Source organism: Barbus barbus (assembly GCF_936440315.1).
Source record: "Barbus barbus genome assembly, chromosome: 25".
NCBI classification, from domain to species: Eukaryota; Metazoa; Chordata; class Actinopteri; order Cypriniformes; family Cyprinidae; genus Barbus; species Barbus barbus.
Genome location: NC_136753.1, coordinates 3,642,116 through 3,662,063, shown reverse-complemented (window position 1 = coordinate 3,662,063; position 19,948 = coordinate 3,642,116). Strand labels below are relative to the sequence as shown.

The 19,948-nt window shown below is 37.4% G+C and overlaps 1 protein-coding gene across 1 annotated transcript in view; it reads right to left on the bottom strand.

Annotated features, from left to right (window-relative positions):
- pcdh9 (protocadherin 9) overlaps positions 1-19,948 on the bottom strand; it is a gene marked incomplete at its 3' end in the record, with an annotated part of 255,621 nt that overhangs the window by 194,802 nt on the left and 40,871 nt on the right. Inside the window, exon 3 of the mRNA XM_079377356.1 lies at positions 5,880-5,981. Coding sequence (XP_079233482.1) covers positions 5,880-5,981 — 102 coding nt within the window. The remainder of the gene's footprint in view (positions 1-5,879; positions 5,982-19,948) is intronic.

Here is a 19,948-nt window from a genome sequence, read left to right as displayed (position 1 = left end):
AAACCAATAACCTGGCTAATTTTACTCGCAAACGGCAGTGTGAAACCATAAGTGCTATACATGGAGTGACAGAAAAAAACTTCAATAGTGTCAAAGTATCGGTGAGTCTGTCTTTTATTAGCTTCTGTGTAGCGCTCATGGTTCTGCCAACATGCATTCAGCGAAACTCCATTCAACAAGCTGTTTGAACAACTCATTCTACCCGCATATGTCTCCTCATCCCTGTCAAAATAGACTGCGGGAGATGTGCATGAGCGTGACGTGACATCTACTGAAAGGCTGAGGACCATGAAACGTGAAGAGCTGACAGGTTTGTGTAAACGATGCATTATGACATCATCAAAAACCAGGAAACATGCGACACATGACAATCCAATGTACAAAACAGGAAAAATATCTGCTGCTGGAACAACTAAGCAACTGAGAATGTCAAGATACGGCAAAGCTTGTCCTTCGCATCCACCAAACTGGGGCAGAAAATGACATTTCTTCCACATGTTCTTATCAACTTGACACGGATTCTTAAAGTATACGGCCCTTTCAGTCAGACATTTTCTGTAATGAAAGTTTTATTATCTGAAAATAAAAAAGAAGCACAAATAAAATAAGTCGTCATTGGACTAGGGAGGTAAAAGTTGGATGACCAGATGTTTGTTTTATTTATTTATTTATTTTGCTTTTTTTATGCTGCCAAACTATAAGGACTATGATGAATGTAGTGAGTAAGACATTTTAAAGCACTACAAGGGCACAAACACTGGACCCTGCCTTCTACATTAATGCAGGAGCTCTTATCAGACAAAAGCATTTTAAAGAGTAGTAATGCTGCAATGCTGACTGCTGTTTTCAGGGAAATGTTTCAACCCATCCATCTTGACCAAATAAAAGAGTGCCCTCACCAGCCGACGCCTCTAGGAGTAATCACTTATCTCAAGTCACCAGTTCTGCTCTTAATAATACTGAGAGTGTGAGCGAGTCAAAGAGAGAGAAAGGTAGAAAGAGAACACAAGTGAAGAAAGTAAGAGAGAAACAAACAATGAAACCATAAGAGAAAGAGAGAGACAATAAGAAAATGGCCCAAAACAAGGCTGGAGGCTATACAACAAACAGCTGCTACAACTTAATAATGGCAAAACTTGATTTCAAACAAGACTCTACCACATCACAAAACGGTATTAGTTCCAACAAGATGCTCTGTGACTTACCATTTCACTGAAAGCAGGCAAAGTTTTTTACTTACTTATTCACCCTTATGTTGTGTTAAAAATATAAGACTTTCATTCTGCCATTTAAAGGCCTAGACACCGAAAGTCGAATGTGGTGCCATTTCACATCATCTGCGCTTGGGACAAACATTTGTGCTTCAAAAAACCGCAGACTATAGCCAACTCTCCAGACCAGCAGGTGGCAGAAGTCTGTATTCGCCATTCAGAAAAAAAAAAGGAAACCGGAAGAGTTAGGAGTACGAATATATAATGAGAAGAGCATTCTTGTTTGTGCCCCTTTTCGATTTTACTGTTTACTTGCCTTTGTCACATAAGTTATTTTCATGCACTGGTTCGCTAAGCTGAACACCCAATCAGAGTGGTCACTCACTGACAGGCTCAGCCACTTATCTGACATGCTCAATTGGCCAAAAATCCATAACAGTGATCAGACTACTGGCAATGGTATGGAACAAACGGCAAAAACTGGGCCAACAGACACTCAACAAGAGTCTGACATTGTTAGCTATTGGCCTTATCGCAAAAAAGAAATTCTGAAGAAAATTCATGCTGCTCTATTCCAAAAACAGACTTCCATTGGACTGACATAAAGATGTCAGCTAAATGATGTCAGCTCAATTGCTAGCTTTGGGTGAATTGTTCCTTTAATATCCCAGCATGAATAAGGATTTGTGTGGAGCTTCTAGCACTCAATCCGAGTCAATGCAGACAACCCCACTAATGCAAAGGTAGAGTTCCTCGCCCCAGGAGTATCCCTACTCTTTACTTAAGAAAGGGATCCATTTCCTATCCCATATCTCAGAACAGAAATGGGAGCTCTATACACATGCAAAATTCATGAGGTCTCTCTTTCTTTACAAAGGTCTTACAGTAAATACACCTTCAATATGAAGAGAGTATTGACCAACTTTCTAAAACGCTTAGACACAATTTTTCTACGCAAAGTATGGCATGAGGATTCAGAGCACATCCAGCCTCTAAGAGCCACTTTATAGAGGAAAACATCTGAAGCGGGGCGGTAACATCACCGTTATGGACACTGAAGAGGACTTCGGAAGTTTAATCAATGTCTAGTTCATAAAGCTTTACATTTGCTCCCTCTGCCCTGGTTACATCCTATATTCAAAATAAATAAATGTGCTCTGTAACTTTTTTCAGGTTCTCATTACTGAACAACCTAGCAGAATCCTAGGAGTCGACGTACCTCATATCATCTAATGAATGAGAATCTAACGGCGTCAAGAGCGCTCACTCTCGCTAATCAGCACCTACAGTAGGCCTAGGCATCGCTCAGTTTGGTCAGCACGGCAGAGCTAAGCTCATTTCCCTCTCACCGGAATGAATAAATTGGCCGTAGTCAGTCTTCAAACCACCTTGTCCCGACAGAAAGTCAATAAATCAATAATGCGTGCAAATACATGAAAAAGCAATTCAAAGTCGCCATTTTTCTTTCTCAAGCATGTTCCCTACAAGCTCAGAAATGTTTCTCTTCCCAGCTGACAGGTCTCCTCAGACATAGCCTAGCTCCGCTTCATGAATATTCCAGGACATGTTGGATGAAAACAGCAGTTATGACGGTCACACAACCCTGGAATAACGTCATAATCAATCCCATGATTCCTCTCTGCCTGCGAACCATGAGTACATGCACCTGGGGCTCGTCATGGCAGATACCCAATGACAAGTCTGCGTTCAGCTGCGACAGCCACTTATTGAACAGCAAAGCAATGAATCTATCTGATCTGTCCGTCGCTAGTGAAGATATACATACACTAGCCGTGTTTTCTGTAATGAGAGGCCGGCTTATTTCGAAGACGGTGTAAGGCATGAAGGACCATTTATTGACATACCTATGAAGTGTAGTGTTGACTTACTGTGCTTGACTTCTTCCCTTTCATCCGCGGTCATGAGGTGAGAATACAGCAACTGATAGCAGAGCAATAAAGAGGGATGAACTCCATAATGAACTCAATTGGTTTTGTGTTAATTACGGCTCATTTCAATAACTAATATCGGTCGTAATATTGTTCTAAACGCTCAGGGGAGCAATAACTGACAGTTGGCGAGATGCACAACATATTAGCAGAGCTGCAGTTGGAACTGAAGGATCACCTCCGATCAGTAAAACTGGTTACCTTGTGCACTTATCCCCAAACTAATGCATTCTAACGGATTGTGTGCAGCATCTTGGGTGTTGTTGACCTGAGGTTAATCACACTGCTGACCTTTGAGAGACGACAGAGGAGGGTACAAGATATTCTGCACATTCGCTCTGACCTCCAGAAAACAAGCAATATGTTCTCCAAAAACAACCTTTTTCATAATACAGCTCTAATCCCATTAGCAATTCAACAGAATACGATTTCGGCTAGTTTACAAAGCCATTTATCAAACCGGCTTGTAAAGGACGAAATAGATTTGGTGCATGAAGAAAATTAACAAACTGTGTCTGGGTGCATCTGTGCATATAACCAAGAGAACTTCAAGAACAAAAGAGAGGCCACCAGACCCCAATTCTCCCGAGGGAAGATGATGACAGTCCTTGAAGCACAATGCTGACCAACTATAGGTTTCCTAACTTTCTTTGCCACCTGCTGGACCTCTGTGCTGCTTCAACCTGCTTTAAAAGATCAGCTATTGTTTTAGTCCCCAAGGGCCATAAGAAACTTTAATAACTTCAAACTCATGACCATTTGGCGGTCCTATCGACAATTGAGCAACTTGTTCTGAGTCTGACCTACTTTGAAACAAGTCCTTGTTTGACCCCAAGAAGTTCTCCGACTTGGACACGATAGTTCACAACAGGGGTCAAATCGAGCCTTACTTCTCGTCACAACAACCTGCCCTTCTGAAATCCTACAGCAAGGTTTATAACTAAATGGCTACCTTAAAAGGAAGGTAAACTCTCAACTAGCCCCAATGTGGTGGTCTAGATCTACACTAGAAATATTGAGTCTGCCTTCACTTCACATATAACAATCTGAACTAGCCTATCCCTTTAGTTTCTTAAAACTGATGTCCTGAAATCCATCAGACAAGACCTCTAACACTCCTGCCATCACCCATTTGAAACACTGATCCTCAAGACCAGCCTTTTCCTAAAGATGTAGGTTCTTATTATCAGATCAACAACATCTGACACAAAGACAGTACTGTTCTCTAGACACAAAAACAAAACTGGTGATTTTCAGCATGTTACATCTACTGTCATTCAACAGTCATTCATTCACATTTAAGTAATCTTGAAAATAATAATAACTTTAATTATATTTTAATTTCAATCCATTTTGATGCTGAATTTTCGTTACAAGATAAGTGTCTGTGTGTATTTCTGTATGAGATAGCAATGAGTGTGAATGCACGGTTCACCCCAGGATGATATGGGAAAGTGACCATTCACACTCCAATGATGAGGACCAGTCCCATTGGAAAACCACTGTAATTGGCTGCACACTGAGCTACTCTTATGCACGGTGACATCTGGAAGAACGCAGGTCATTTCTATCATCTCATCGACTGCCCAGGAGAATATTACAACCGCATACAGAGTGGATCCATATTCCTTGCAGACATGCTGGAAGTTAGAAGCAGTGACATGGGGAAAAAGGAAAGATGAAGAGCAAAAATAGGGTGAAATATTGATCAGGAATGCTGTACAGCCCATGCATGCTCTTATAATGGAGCTGAAGGGGTGTTGATGACTATAAAGTGGGCATGTCGAGAGTCTTAAGGTCCCTGTGGTAGAAACAAACCCTATTTTTTGTCTTGCAGTCATGGTTTATTTCTGAATTTCCTTTGTTGCCTTCTCCACTGCAAATATTCTACTTCTCCATTCACCACCCTCTTATTTTCTGTCTGTGTCCGTCACACCCACATAGACCTTGGAGTCTAGTAAACTCATTCAAGCACCTACAAATGCACACACGCATATAGAGCCCAAGTAAAGTCTTTAGCACTTTGTAGAATGAAAAGAAAGGTGTTATGGATGATTTATGTGTTTGATTTCACTCACTGCATTTGAGCACACACTCTTCTGATGAGAGTTTTAAATCGGCCAGGACAAACGATAACAGTCGGTGAGGAGTGGAAGTATATCATCTGAATGTCCCCAAACAAAGTCAGGGAAGCATACACAAGGAGTGAGACATTCACCTTCATGAAACCGCATAATAATTAGCATTAGCTCCGATAAACACTTGCAAATGACAAGCATCGACCAATTTAACCAGTCAAGAGCGCTGCCAAGATTAGCAGGTTTAGAGCTCCTGAAAAGCCACCACAAACATTTTAAGACTTCAAACTCATATATGCATTTCTGTCTGCACAAAGCTCTCAAAAAAAGAAAAAAAAAAAACAAGCATCATTAGGTCCAGTGGCAAGCAAAGTTTCATGTAAACTGTCCCGATCTCCAGAAGACAAAAATCCCAGCACATACTCAGGTAATGAGAGCAATGGGAGGGAGGTATGTGTGTTTATGTAAAATTAGCACAGTTATAATGATGTAGCGGTGAAGGGACCATCGTTAGAGAGGTCACTAAAGAAACCAATAAGCAGAGAACACGTATAAACAAGCAGGTGAAAAGTGTATCTGTGCTGCTCTCTAATGGGGCTTCAACAGCAGCCATCTCAACAATCTGAACAAGGGTTACTCACTAGAGGAGTGCAGGGCGTCCAGTACTCTGGGTTCAGCTCGGCTCGGGAACGAAGGTCCAGGTAGTCGGGGTTCAGTTCGGTGCGGGCACGGGTAAGCGTTCCCTTAAAAGCCAAGAAAAGGCAGGGTTACAAGTCCACCCAGTAAACTGGTAAGCAACTTTTAAAAAGATGTGAAATGAGTGATGATATGGCTGGAATCACAAAGTGTGGGGAGTGATGGGAACCAGAGAAAGTAGAGGAAGGTAGATTTCTCACAGAAGAATAAATGGGAGGTACAGGATAATACTGGTTATACATATGGATACTGGATATGATATAATCTGATTTCCCCAATTTTTATATGTAGATCCAATTACCTCTCAATCTTTAAAAAACAAATAAGTTATTAAGATTGTTAAAATGTAATTTTCAAAAAATTATTAAAATTACTGATGTCAAACGATTAATCACAATTAATTGCATCCAAAATAAAAGTTTTTGTTTACATATGTATGTGTACTGTGTATATTATGTATATTTAAATTTTATAATTAATTTAAATTCACACATACAGTATGTATTTTGAAAACATTTAAATGTTTCTTACATGTATTTATATGTACATATTTATATTCATAAAAAATATATTACATATAAATATATTTAATATACAATTTTTCTTAAATATATACATGCATGTGTGTGTGTATATATATATATATATATATATATATATATATATATTCATAATAAATATACAAAGTGCACACACATATATTATGTAAACAAAAACATTTATTTTGGATGTGATTAATCTTTTGACAGCACTTATTAAAATCAATATGCGCACTGTACATTAGAATTGATTTTAGTCAAAATTGTAATCGTCAGCCATTTGTAGGTTATCAGTCAATAAATAAATTATATTAAAAATAATTGATTAAATAATTATAATACCGATATTCAAAATCGTGACTGATGTTGGGGAGGGGGAAGCTGTTTTATTGGAATAAGGTGCCTGGTCTAAAGTGATTATAAATAAGTTGGTGCAAGCTGATTAGTAGCTGGTTGACCAGCTAACATGTTAACCATCAAGGATCAGCTTGGACCTTTAAATTACTAGTTTAGACCAGCCATTATGTTGCAAAACCACTATCTTAAACCAGATTTTCCAGTCTCGTGTTTCCAGCCTCGTGACACAACCTGCTTTTTTTCTGTATAACGTGCATGAAGCTTGCTATTTCAAGTCTGACTCTTGCAATTCAGGCCACACCAATTTCCTGTTTCAACAGGTAATACAAATGTCGTGCTTCCTATTACACGAGGCCTTTAATGGACCTCAACAAGACATTTCCAAAACCAGGAGAATGAATGGCATTCTGTCACTTTTCAAAAACTCGACAGAAAAACATGGTTTCTGAGAATTTCTGCAGCATCCTTAATATTTTACACACGAACGTAAAATTAGGGGGCTCTCAATTTCCAAACACTCAGTCAACTCAAAAGGTGAAAAATTACACAGCGCTTTTAAGCTGAAGCAGAACTGAAGATGTTTTCTTCTTCACGCTTTGTGTCCAAAATGATACAGACTGATTATATCTCCTTTGAAAATGAAATTGCCTTTATAAGCATACGGCATTTGTGTTTGACAAACCTCCGCTGTGAATCTCAGCGAAATATCCTGCTTTCAAATCAGTCTGCCCTTTGTTAGGTAATCTGCTTTTCTCTCGCGCGCACGCTCCGTCTTTTCTCTTCTGTGTTTTTTTACATGCAATAGAAAGAGGGACGCATATGAAACAAACACATATGAGTGGTGACATTTCAAATGATATTAGAGTGATACTCAAGCAGGGAAAGCAATCAAAAAGGCTTTGGCGGAGGCAAGGCGACCTCATTGAAATTCACAAACAAAGAGAGAGAAGCTAAAACATATTGTTTATCGTACAGCCGTGAATTAAAACCTAAATGCTGACCTGAAAGAAAACAAATAAAGGCTTTCGTATATTAACATGCACGGCGAACAAGGCAAGATGGGAAATTACGAAACACGCGTTAAGCATCGCATGAGATTCAAGGTCACACAAAAAGGGTGAAGCAGGCAACCCAAAAGCTACAGTTCTTGCGCTCAAATGCCCTCTGGAGATGCTATGAATACTAAAGAAATGGTTTATTTGCTTCGGAAAGAGCCGTTTTTCATTTTCCATCTTGCTCCGTCCCTAAGCGACGGACCTAACAAAATCCAGTAAATTGCGGCCATGCAAACACTGTATGATGTATACCGTAATTATCTGTCGATTTACAAAATGGCTGCCCAGTAATGAGGCAGGGCCGACGAGAGGCCCGGGCATACATCACTGTCTCTAACCCCAGAACACCTTCGAGAGTGCACACTCGCCCTCTTACACGTGCTATTTATCTCTACTCCATCTCTGCGCGCTTCGCATCATGAAATCTGAAGTTACGTTTGTCAAGGCGTCAAAAAGTTTGTTTCCTTAACCACTATGTCTATTTACTTATTTGTCTGGAGCTCGGTGCCGCCCACACTCTGTGTTTTAATTAATGTCACATTGACCTGGCCAACACGCTTTGGCAGATGGCAAAGTCGCTTAATGCCAGCGTGATTCTCCACTCTTATCATTAGTGAGCGAGCGTGAAGGAAAGTGCATTCTAGAGTGCTGGTGTATGGTTTGTACTCTTTAATTGTTTTATTAATTTATAGTTTTTACTGTAATCTAACTCTGGCATGTACAGAGAATGTTTGGTGTGTGTAGTCGTGAGAACAAGCCTTCTGTGTGCATTCGAGAGCTTTTCTCACAGCAAGATGTGTGATCAAAGCCAGAAGGAAGCCTGCTTCCGTTCTGTAAAAGTACAAGCTGTCTGTCATCTGTCCTTCATTCCCTCAAACAAAGCATGTTCTGCTGAACTGAACATATTCTGAGCTTTAAGAAAGTAGAAAAAAGGGCATCTGCAGTTCCTGTTTAGTGCAAAAAAATTGCAGCAAATCACAAAAATGTGCTCTGGAAGGTTTCTGCTAGTCACACTTTTGCTTTGGTTCTAATAGTCGGCATGTAACAGATTTGGGTCATGCATTTCGGTGTTTAGTTGGGTTGGGGGAAATTCAGAATTTAATAACCGACTGCCTTTCAGTTGATGGTGTGAATGGCACACCCCATTTAAATTTGAATTGGAATAACAGGAAGAATTTATTTAATTACAAATGAACAAAAAACAAAGGTAATGCACTGGTGGAGATGATTGTTTTTCCACCTTGGAACACCAAAATTAATTCACTAAATCGGATGAAATTACATTCAAATATACCATTCAAAATGTGGGGTTTGGTAAGATTTTTAAATGATTTTGAAAGTGAAAGTCTCAGCTCACCGAAGATGCATTTATTTGAAAAATACAGTACAAATATTATGTTGTAATAAAATATAGTACTGTACTATGACTCTTTTCTATTTGAATATATTTATATATTATATTATATATATATTAAAATGTAATTTATTTCTGTGATGTAATGCTGAATTTTCAGCATCATTACTGTCACATGATCCTTTATTTAGGATCCTATATTTATTTTTTTGTGGAAACCATTATATGTATGTATTTTGATGTTTGTTGTTGTTGTTTTGTTTTTTAAATACTACAGATTTTACATTGCTACAAAAACTGAACTTTTGGTCAATTTAATGCATCCTTGCTGAATAAAAATATTCATTTCTTAAAAAAAAAAAACTAAAATACCACAAAATAAAAGCCTAGTTCTTCAATGCACTTCCATATCGTACTTGAGAATCATGATGGCCCCAATGGTCGTAATATGATTAACAACATGATGCATATGAGAGCTGAATGCACTTTTTTACACGACTCTGTAGTGTCATTCAACCTAATGACTGCCATATCCCACCCACCATGATTTATTAAAGCAATAGAGCCCATATTCAAATGACGGCGGCACGGCTAAGACACGCTGACATTATAATTTCCCATATATCACACAAGTGCATGAATATCATTACCAATTTATGAACGTGATTAAGAGGGGGAATATTACTCTGGATTAAGTAGCCTGGCACTCTTCGAGAGTAAATAAGTGTGTGTGTGTGTGTGTGTGTGTGTGTGTGCGCATGTTTATGTGGTTTATGAGGACACAAATTTGTATAATGACATGGGTATGACAGAGGTATTACAATATGAAGGTGGTTTATGAGGACACTGCCTATGTCCCCGTAATTCAAAAGGCTTAAAAAACATACTAAATGGTGTTTTTTTGAAAATCTAAAAATGCACAAAGTCTCCTGTGAGGGCTAAGTTTAGGTGTAGGGTTGGTGTAGGGCAATAGCACACACAGTTTGTTCAGTATAAAAACCATTACGCCTATGGAGAGTCCCCATAAACCACAAAAACCAACACGTGTGTGTGTGTGTGTGCATGATAGACAGGTGATGCTGATGGCACTTTTCCATTTACTCTATATATCTAGATTATCTATCATCATTTATTTAGAGAGCTTTTGTACAGAGGGCCATGTTTACAGGAAAGAGGTTAAACGCTCAAACACACATACGCACAAACATCAAATGCTTCATAAAGACACCACAACCAGACGGATGATATAAATCAAGGGCTTTTAAAAATATAATGTGCCTGAAGGGATGCTATGGGACTGTATGACAGCCCTCTGTCAATCACATGAGCTTTGGTTCAAACAATAACACCCACAGCACATCTTCTGATCTCATGATGCATCTCTCTTCAGGGGCCCGTTCATTTCACACAAAATAAACCATATCTCCACCGATTATTATAATAAAGAGAGAGTTTTAGCTACTAGGTGTTCATTTATAGTCTGTGCATGTCCTATTATTGGTGGTCTTTTTTGTGCACCTTTATTGGACAAAATTTATTCATTATTATTTTCAAAATATTTTTTTAGAGATTACAACGGAAGCCTGTTTCTGGCATGAAAAAATAAATAAATAAATGTTAGTATTTTTTATCTCACAATTCAGACTTTTTACTCAATGTTTTGTTTTCTTTTGTTTCCTTTTGTTTCGTTTTGTGGCCAGAAAATAAACAAATTAAAAAGTTAATTGTGACTTTTTATCTCGTAATTCTGCACATATATCTTGCAGTTTATATCTTCCAATTCTATTTTTTTTTCTCTCTCTCTCTCTCTCTCTCAGAATTGTGAGAAAATAGTCAGAATTGTGAGATATAAACTCGGAATCACAAAGGGAAATTTGCATACTTTTTTTTTGTTTTACCACATGGCAGAAAAAAGTTTCCACAGATTACACCTACTAATATTTCTAGCCAAATAAATATGGGAAAAAAGTATATTTTTCTGTGTATAGAGAAATGCATGACTTTCCCAAGCCTGGAAATCACAATTTCACACATTTCCAGGTGTTCAGTGACTCTGAGAACCATGCAACCTGCTTCTTCAAACTTCAAAACTAAACATATAAGATGAAACATCCACTATAGTGCCCCTTATTTACTTGCACAGCATTATGAATTTGCTATGACATATTCTAAAATGCAAGACTGTATGAAATTCGGCTTACGTAGCATCAAGTTCATGTTCATGCACGTGCATAGATGTTTCAGGCCTTTCATGTTCAAAGTCACACCGGAGACTAAATACATCCATACATGCGTACGTTTATAAATCATGCTTCAATTTCCTAGTCCTCATCTTTTCCTCAATTTAAACTGTTTTAAAATTGAGGGCTGTAAATTCATTTCACATTCATCAAGAAATGCGCCCTCTATTTTCCTTCAAAGCTGAACATTCCAAAAATAATAGCTCGTAATGAGAATGTCAAGGGCTGACCGCAGCTTTTTAAGCGAAAATATCACTTGCCATTTTTTAAACAAATGTTCCTTTGATTCTTCCTAATTAGGTTTCTTCCTGCCGCAGTGATGCCTGTGTGTTCCTGTGGTCTCTGTGACAAAGCATCACAAAATCGAGGGTGGCACTAAATGGGTGACTTCGGCACAGTTGAAAGTGCTTCACGTGACCCAGCTGAGATGTGCACCTGCGTGAAGGAGCGCAAGTGGCGGCGCCTCATCTCAAGGCCTCTTCATTAAAACATCCAAAGCATTCAGCCTAATTAATCTTTTCAGAGCACTTCACTTCTCTCCAGATAAGTCCTTTCTGTTTGTTTCCCCGCATGATAATCAGGCAAATTTCCAGTTACAGTGGCAACATGTGCTTCTTACCGAGACCCCACGGGTCACTTAGCGAAACTGCAGATACCTGCAGAAAAAACAAGCAATAACTAAACACATTTTATTAAGGCTGAAGCTGAGGGCAAAGAGCTCCTGGAGGATACAATGTAAATAAATACACATCGTCATCCTCCACACCGACTGTTTACCAGCCGCATTACCTTCAGCGAAATCTCATCATCGCCGAGAGCCGCCATGTGTCCGGGGGGCCGTTTGATAATTACTAAATGGATCCTTCACAGCCGACTCCAGCCACGGCGTATGAAGAACGTGTTACGGGTCTGATAAATGTCCGTAGGTCTCCTTCTGTTACAGCTGCATTAATAGTTAACAGCTCAGTAAAAATCAATCAGCGCATTATCTAGCCTGCCTCCTGAGATCGGCCCAGTATGTTTAATATATTTGCCACCATGTTTAATATATCGCATTCATAATCGGCCCTTTCCTTATAGTCTCCTCACTATGGTTGAGTTACTGGTGCACCAGCGCTGCAAATGAGCTCGTAAAAGAGGAGAGCAAGCCATGAAGCACATCTTCTCCGTCGTTCTTTATTTATCTCTCTCCTTCAGTCTTTAGTACAGATCCGCACTGTTGCTGTGAACTGACACAGGTAACGTACACACTGCCGAGAATACAGTAGTCACTCCTCTTCTGAGTGCTTAATGTCATTCTGCACACAGACAGTTCGGTTATTTATGAGTGTGAAAACCACTTTCTACAACAAACTCACTCAAAACGTCAGGTAGTGACAAATGCACTTGCATTAACTAGTGTATACAAACCCAAAGAGAACAACCAGTTAAGGCAGTGACTGATTTAGATATCCAAAAATTGTTTTTAATTAAATAAAATAAAATTTTTAAAAAGTTTCATCTGAACCATATCAGTGCAGTGATGCAAAATTAAACAAAATGATTTTTTTTTGTGTGTGTGTGTGTGTGTGTTTGTTTTTTTTTCCAGTATTGGTAATACTATATATACATATAAAAAGTATTATAAATACATTTCTATACAATGCTTTTTAATATACAGACAGTTTTTATATGTTTTATAAATAAATTTAAATGATACACTTAAATTATTACTGGAAAAAATAATCTTAAAATTATAATCAATAACAATTTTATATTTTAGAATATTATAACATTTTAAGAAATTAATAATTGTTTAATTATGATGCATTAAATTGATAAAAACTGAGAGTAACGACATTTATAAAATATCTGCAAATATAAAATAAGCAGCATTGATAATAAAAAAATGTGTCAGCATATTAAAATGATTTCTGAAAGATCATGTGACACTTAAGACTGGAGTAACAATGCAGAAAAGTCAGCTTTGATCACAGAAATAAATGCAATTTTACAATATATTTAAATAGAAAACACTCACTGCAAAAAAAATGGCTTATTTTAGTATTTTTCTCTCATGTTTCTAGTCAAAATATCTAAAAAAATTAAATCTGAAATCAAGATACTTTTACTAGATAAGCAAAATTGCTTAAGATATTTAGTCTTGTTTCCCAGGGGGAAAAAAACCTAAATAAAGTGCATTTTGCTTAAAACTAAGCAAAGTAAAGGGACGTAAAATCCTCTTGTTTTAAGAATATTTTACTTACCCTACTGGCAGAAAATCTTTACTTGTTTTAAGCAAAATGCACTTAATTTAGTCTTTTAATCTTAATATTAAGACTAAATATCTTATGTAATTTTGCTTATCTAGTAAAAGTATCTTGTTTTAAGAATTTTTTGATATTTTGACTTGAAACAAGACAAAAATACTAAGTAAGATGAGCCATTTTTTGCAGTGCAGTTATTTTATATTCTAATAATATTTCACAATATTACTGTTTTGATTGTGTTTTCAATCAAATAAATGTAGGTGAGCAGAAGATAAAAATAGCAAACAGCAAATGGGTTAAAATGTTGCCTTCCATGTTTATTGTTTAAAGCCACAAGACGCCAACAAGTTGCTATAGTCAACCGAGTCCTATATTCTGTGCATACTTGTAAAAGTGGTTTAGGGGTTAACACCATGTTTAAAATGCAGCTGACAGTCTCAAAAACACTTCAGTGTGCATGTGGCTGTAGTGAAGAGGGAAGAGAAGAAAGTGAGCACAAGAGAGCATTAGCATTTGATTGAACACTGGCAACAATCGGTCTCTTCAGCAAATTTCAGATTTGTGTTTACCGCGCTGCTGCTAAGCCCATTTTCACGGTGGGCTCAAAACTACAACTTATCGACATTCCATTTAAGTTGACAATGGCCGGGGAGAGCCTCTCGCTAAGACGACAGCATAAAAACAGCTTGAACGCTGGGGCCACCACTAAAAATATCACCCAATTATCCTCAGCGCTCTAATATCATTCAGGAACTAAAGAGGATTGCTTTTCGCCGGGGCCTTTCACTTTGTTCCTGAAGAACAAAGCCTATCAAACTACCAACCCCTCAAATAACCATATGTATCCAGCGCACATTCAAAGCGACGGTTCTTTCTCATGCAAAACTCTCCATCCACGCTGCCACAAATATATTTCTGAAGACTGTTTGAAATGATAATTAATTTGCACCTTATAGAAAACCAAAGCCTACACTCCAGGGAGAAATAAAAAATGCAAGATAGACAAGGGGAACAAAAAATATAAAAACATAGTTTCATTGCCACTATGAGCTGGTTTACATGAAAGGGAAGAAACGTAACTCTCAGCGGGGGTGATTGAGGTTACGAAAGGCCAACACCAGACAACACAGAATCCGTTCTATCATGGCGTCTGGTGACAGAGAATATTCTAAATCGATCTTATTCTATCGTCCCGCCATCTACTCGGCCCTTCGGCTGGATGACATGTAATACTCGCCTTGAGGAATCCAAGACCTGAGCCCAAAGCGGTGGAACGCTCAATCAATTAAGCAGTCGAGACGGGGGGATAGTGGATGGCAAGGAGGTCTGCTGTTGTGCTGCTCATTCACAAGAGACGAAGCCTTTATCGATTTCTACTGCGGGCCTCGTTCTCATCATTAGAGAACATTACTGATCTAAAGAGGACCCCTGACCGCGCTATTGGTTAATGACTACTTAAAATACATTAGATGGGCGAAGGAATGCGCTATGATCATTGAGCGAAAAAACGTGTCAAGAAAATGCCCAGGTCATATTTTACCTGAAAGCAAAAGCAAAGAAATAGTAGCATATATGTTCTATTAAGATATTTTGCATTATATTTATGTTATAATAAATTACCTTAAAAACTCATTCTTATTAACATAAAAAATAATAGTCATCCAATAGTCCCATAGTCCTCCCATAATTCAAAATTTAATTGATTACATTAAATATAATTTAACTTGATTTACTTAAAAAAATTATCAGTATTACGATAATAAGAAGTGCCATAAGAACTAATGAGAACTAAAACAAGACACTTGAATGTTTTTTGTTTGTTTGTTTGTTTGTTGTTGTTTTTGTTTTTGCATTACAGTAAAGAAAAATCGGGGGGAATGAAAACAATAATGAAAACAATGTCACAATGTAATTTTAATTATTAATTATTATTGCATTAATTATGACAAATTAGCTTAAAAAATAATTAGCATTAAGATTAAAAATAATAATAAGACACTCCATAATCAGTGGGAAGACGACGAAGAATGTCCCATAAATAAATAATAATATAATATAATAAAATACAATATAATATAGTATATTATAATATAGTATAACATAATATAATATATAAAAAATGTTGTACTACTATATATAATATATATAGTTTTGCTATATACTGTATATATTTATTTTTTTTATATCAGTATTACAGTAATTGGAATTGTCATTTAAAATAATGAGAACTAAAAAGGTAGTATTTTATATAATTATTAATTTATTTATGGGGGGTTCTACATTAAGGAAAAATTGGTGGGAAAGTGTTGAAAATCACGAAAAAAAAAATGTCCCAATTTAGACAAATTGTCAATAACTAGGCTTCATTTTCATTAAGCAAAAATGTTTATTTTGATTAATACTGACTGATTTTTATTTCTTTTGAATTTTGGGTTAAATTGACCTTGAAATATTTTTTTTTATGAGATTCTGAGAATTCCTCCATTCAGTTAAATACCGGTCTAAGGTAGTACAAAAGATAAATATGCTCTGTTACAAAAGAGAAATATGTTCTCTTTGCACACAAATAAAGTCTAATCTTGATGTCATGTGCGAAATTACACTATTTTCCGTATCTGACAGATTACGAGTAATACACAGCATAACTAAACAAATATAACCGGTTATTTGAAGTTATTTGTTGGAGTCTGACTCTATTCTTTCTGTTCATGAACACAGACTCCACAGCAGTGCCACACAATACGATGCTAAATATATAAAATCAATTCCACCTTATATTCCCTTTTCCGTATGTCTGCCTCCCTCTCTCTCTCTCTCTCTCTCTCTCTCTCTCTCTCTCTCTCTCTCTCTCGTGTTTTAGGAGATGTGAGACGTAGTACACTCTAAATCGCTTGTTTGGAATTATGTGAGGAAGTCTCAGTGAACTGGCTTTGGAAACCCTGCTCTAAAGGATCTGTCACAAAATCTTTGCTTTGTCTTCATCCCTGGAGATACGTGTGGTTTTCCGTTCCTATCACCACTGCTCTCTGGTTTTAACCACCTGTAGGAACTGCCGTTTTCTTTGCTCAAACCTGTTCTGAACTGTTGGAAACAAGCAGTCTGTGTGAATGTGGATGTTTATATCGATCTTATATGTCCTCATTCATATTTCATACACTAAACCACACAAGAGTGTTAGGTTTAGACGTGAAATGCTGTGAAACCTGTATCTTGCCTGACCATTAGGCCTGAAACAGAACAAAGCATGCATTCCATCCAAAAAGTGTCTGAATGTCATTCACAATGCAATGCATATAGATTGCATTCTTAGCCACACTACCCGTTAAACCATGTTCTTCCACAGCCTGTTTTCCCTTCCAGGTCAACTACTAACAGAATTTTGCTCGGCTACTTGGTTAAATGTCAATATGTTTATATTGAGTTAGCTGAATAACAAGCCATCCAGTTTAATAATACACCTGAAGGTAACTCGGTTTGTTACCGCCAACGCAAGGGCATGTGTTAAGTGTGTTCAACAGGGTCCCACACTTGCAATACACTAGACGAGCATTCACAAACACTGCTACATGTTTTTGCTCTTTATTTTATACTCTTTAATCATCGTAGAAGATTAATTGAGGGGTAGGGAAGACCAGAGGCAATAATTTATGTTTTGGTATAAGAAACATACAGTATGTGCATGCCTACAGAAATAGTGGCATTAAAAAAATATAACTGTTAGAGTGCCTCAAGCCATTTGTAATACTCAACAAAAACCTACTTTATCTCAAACAAGAACACACATCACAGTAATGATATCACTTCAGTAATATTAATAATAAATATTTAAGCAGAGTATTATTAATTTGCCATTGGTACTAATTATTTTAGAAGTCAGGAAAGTGTGTTTAAATCTAGATTGTACCATTTAAATGTAAATTATCTGAAATGGATACAATTAGTTCACTAACATACATTAGGTTAGTAAAATGAACAATGTTCAGTATTTCAATGAAATAATATTCATTGCATATTTAAAAAATTCAATCTTACATTTCAGTCATACAATATTTATGTCATAAGTAATCATACAACGGGTGCCAATCTCACAGCCATAGTAAAATACTGTATTGAAGACACCAGCATCTATGTTGGTCATTCATGTTAACCTTTAACCAAACCAGAGACTAGATGGAACTGAAAGATATCGAAACGAATAAAAATACTGAACACCCAGATGATCACGACCATTTAGAATCGAAAAAGTGTTTTAGCATGTTTGCGCTTGACGAAATTGATAACACTTTAGATTAAGGAACACTTTTCACTATTAACTTTATTAGCATGCATATTACAAGCATATTGGCTGTTTATTAGCACATATAATGCATGACCATATTATAGATCCCTTAACCCTATCCCATACCTAAACATAACTATAACAACAACTACCTTACTTACTATCAATAAGCAGCAAATTAGGAGTTTACTGAGGAGAAAACTCTTAGCTAATAGTGAACATGCGGTCCCTATTCTAAAGTGTTACCACAAAACTGAGTGAGTTACTTTGCCCCTTTTCTATAATTGAATATTAAGCTTGCTATTTTTTCAGTATGATATTGCAAATACAGCATACACAGTGAGAGAAGACCGTGACACTATATGTAAATATTAGAAGCTCTTTGTGCTGTAAACGCAAAATTGATTTCTGGTTGGACTATCCCGTGAAGACTCCGGTTACCACTCATACTCTCACCCTGATACGAGATCAGTGTCAGGCTTAAAATAGAAAGAGACTGTAGCTCATTACCTCAGTGTAGTGTGATTCACTATTTAGAGCGTAATGACATACTTCACAAGATCACATAAAATCATACGTGGTAGGAAAAAATGCGGTGAACTTTCAATAAGGACATGCATTTGATACTGAGATTTCACCATTTCTCTCTCTATCTGATGGAAACAACGGTGGTTCTCAATGCAGAAAGGGCCACACTAGGCCCCCATCCAGTCCATGGCCCCGGAACCCGAATTAAAAAGCTCTTTAAAAGCAAATTCACTCCACAATTACAGCATGTTCTATATTTCCACAAGACTAATGTCACTCGAGCTCTCACTTAAATAAATGAGTTATATAATTAACCATCAAATTAATTAACTTTACAAGTGGCACACTTCAGCAACTCTGGAGGGGGAAGAAGATTTGATTTGGTGAAACTGTGTCGAGCGGCTGAGCGTCGCTTCTGTCAGCGCTGACATGTGTGGGCCGCATTAACGTCCTGTGGATTTCGCTCATGCCGACACATGCAGCAGCGAGGTGATCATTAAACACATGAAGGACAGAGCTGAGAAAGAGAGACAGATACGCTTTGGGGGACAGCTCACTTCTTTCTCCAGTACTTTGATGATTCTTCAGAGAAATGAGCGAGCGAACACTTTGTCAAATGCTGCAAAGGTGGCAATTTAAGCAAGTGTCTACGTTCTCCTCCCATTGTAGCAGCCGCCTTGCTTATCTGACTCAGGCGGGAAGCAGGATGCCTGCTAAACTGGCAACAAACGTGTCGCTAGAGCCCGCCGACATTGGGTGCAACTGTGGGTTAAGCTCAACGTTTTGAGATAAGAATGCGCATTTGGAAGCAAAACTTTGTAAATGACGTCAAAGTAGCTATGTGATGTTTATACTCACCCTCATTTCCATTTAAACACGCATGATTATAATCAAATTTGGCACATCAAGATATCTCGAACCACGGTTGACTTGATGCCAAACTACACTGGTTCTTGCACGTATCCGTACTAAATATGACACGTCATGTTTGAATCTGCAGAAGTGTGAATGAGATTTGAGAGCTATTGAGAAGAGTGAAGAATTTCACTGAAAATGGCATGAGGTGAAATGTGTACTTTCTGCATTTGTATGCTTTTTCTTTTCTATAAAATAAAAATTAAACACTTCACCTTTATACCAGTGTTTTCAGGCAATGAGTTGCAATGGCAAGTTGAACGCTGTTGTCTGGCCCAGTCAAGACACTCAAACAAAGTGCAATTCAATTTGGTGCCGCTAGTAGCACAGAAATGTCATACTCCACCATTAAATTTAGTCAAAATCAAAACAGCATTAGAGGAATTGGGGAAAAAAGTGCAATAATCAAAAGGACTAATTTTATCATTTCATAGTGCTTTATAGCCAATTTGGAGCAAGCGGCTCCAAAGCAGCAACTTTTATTATATGGAAAAGAGC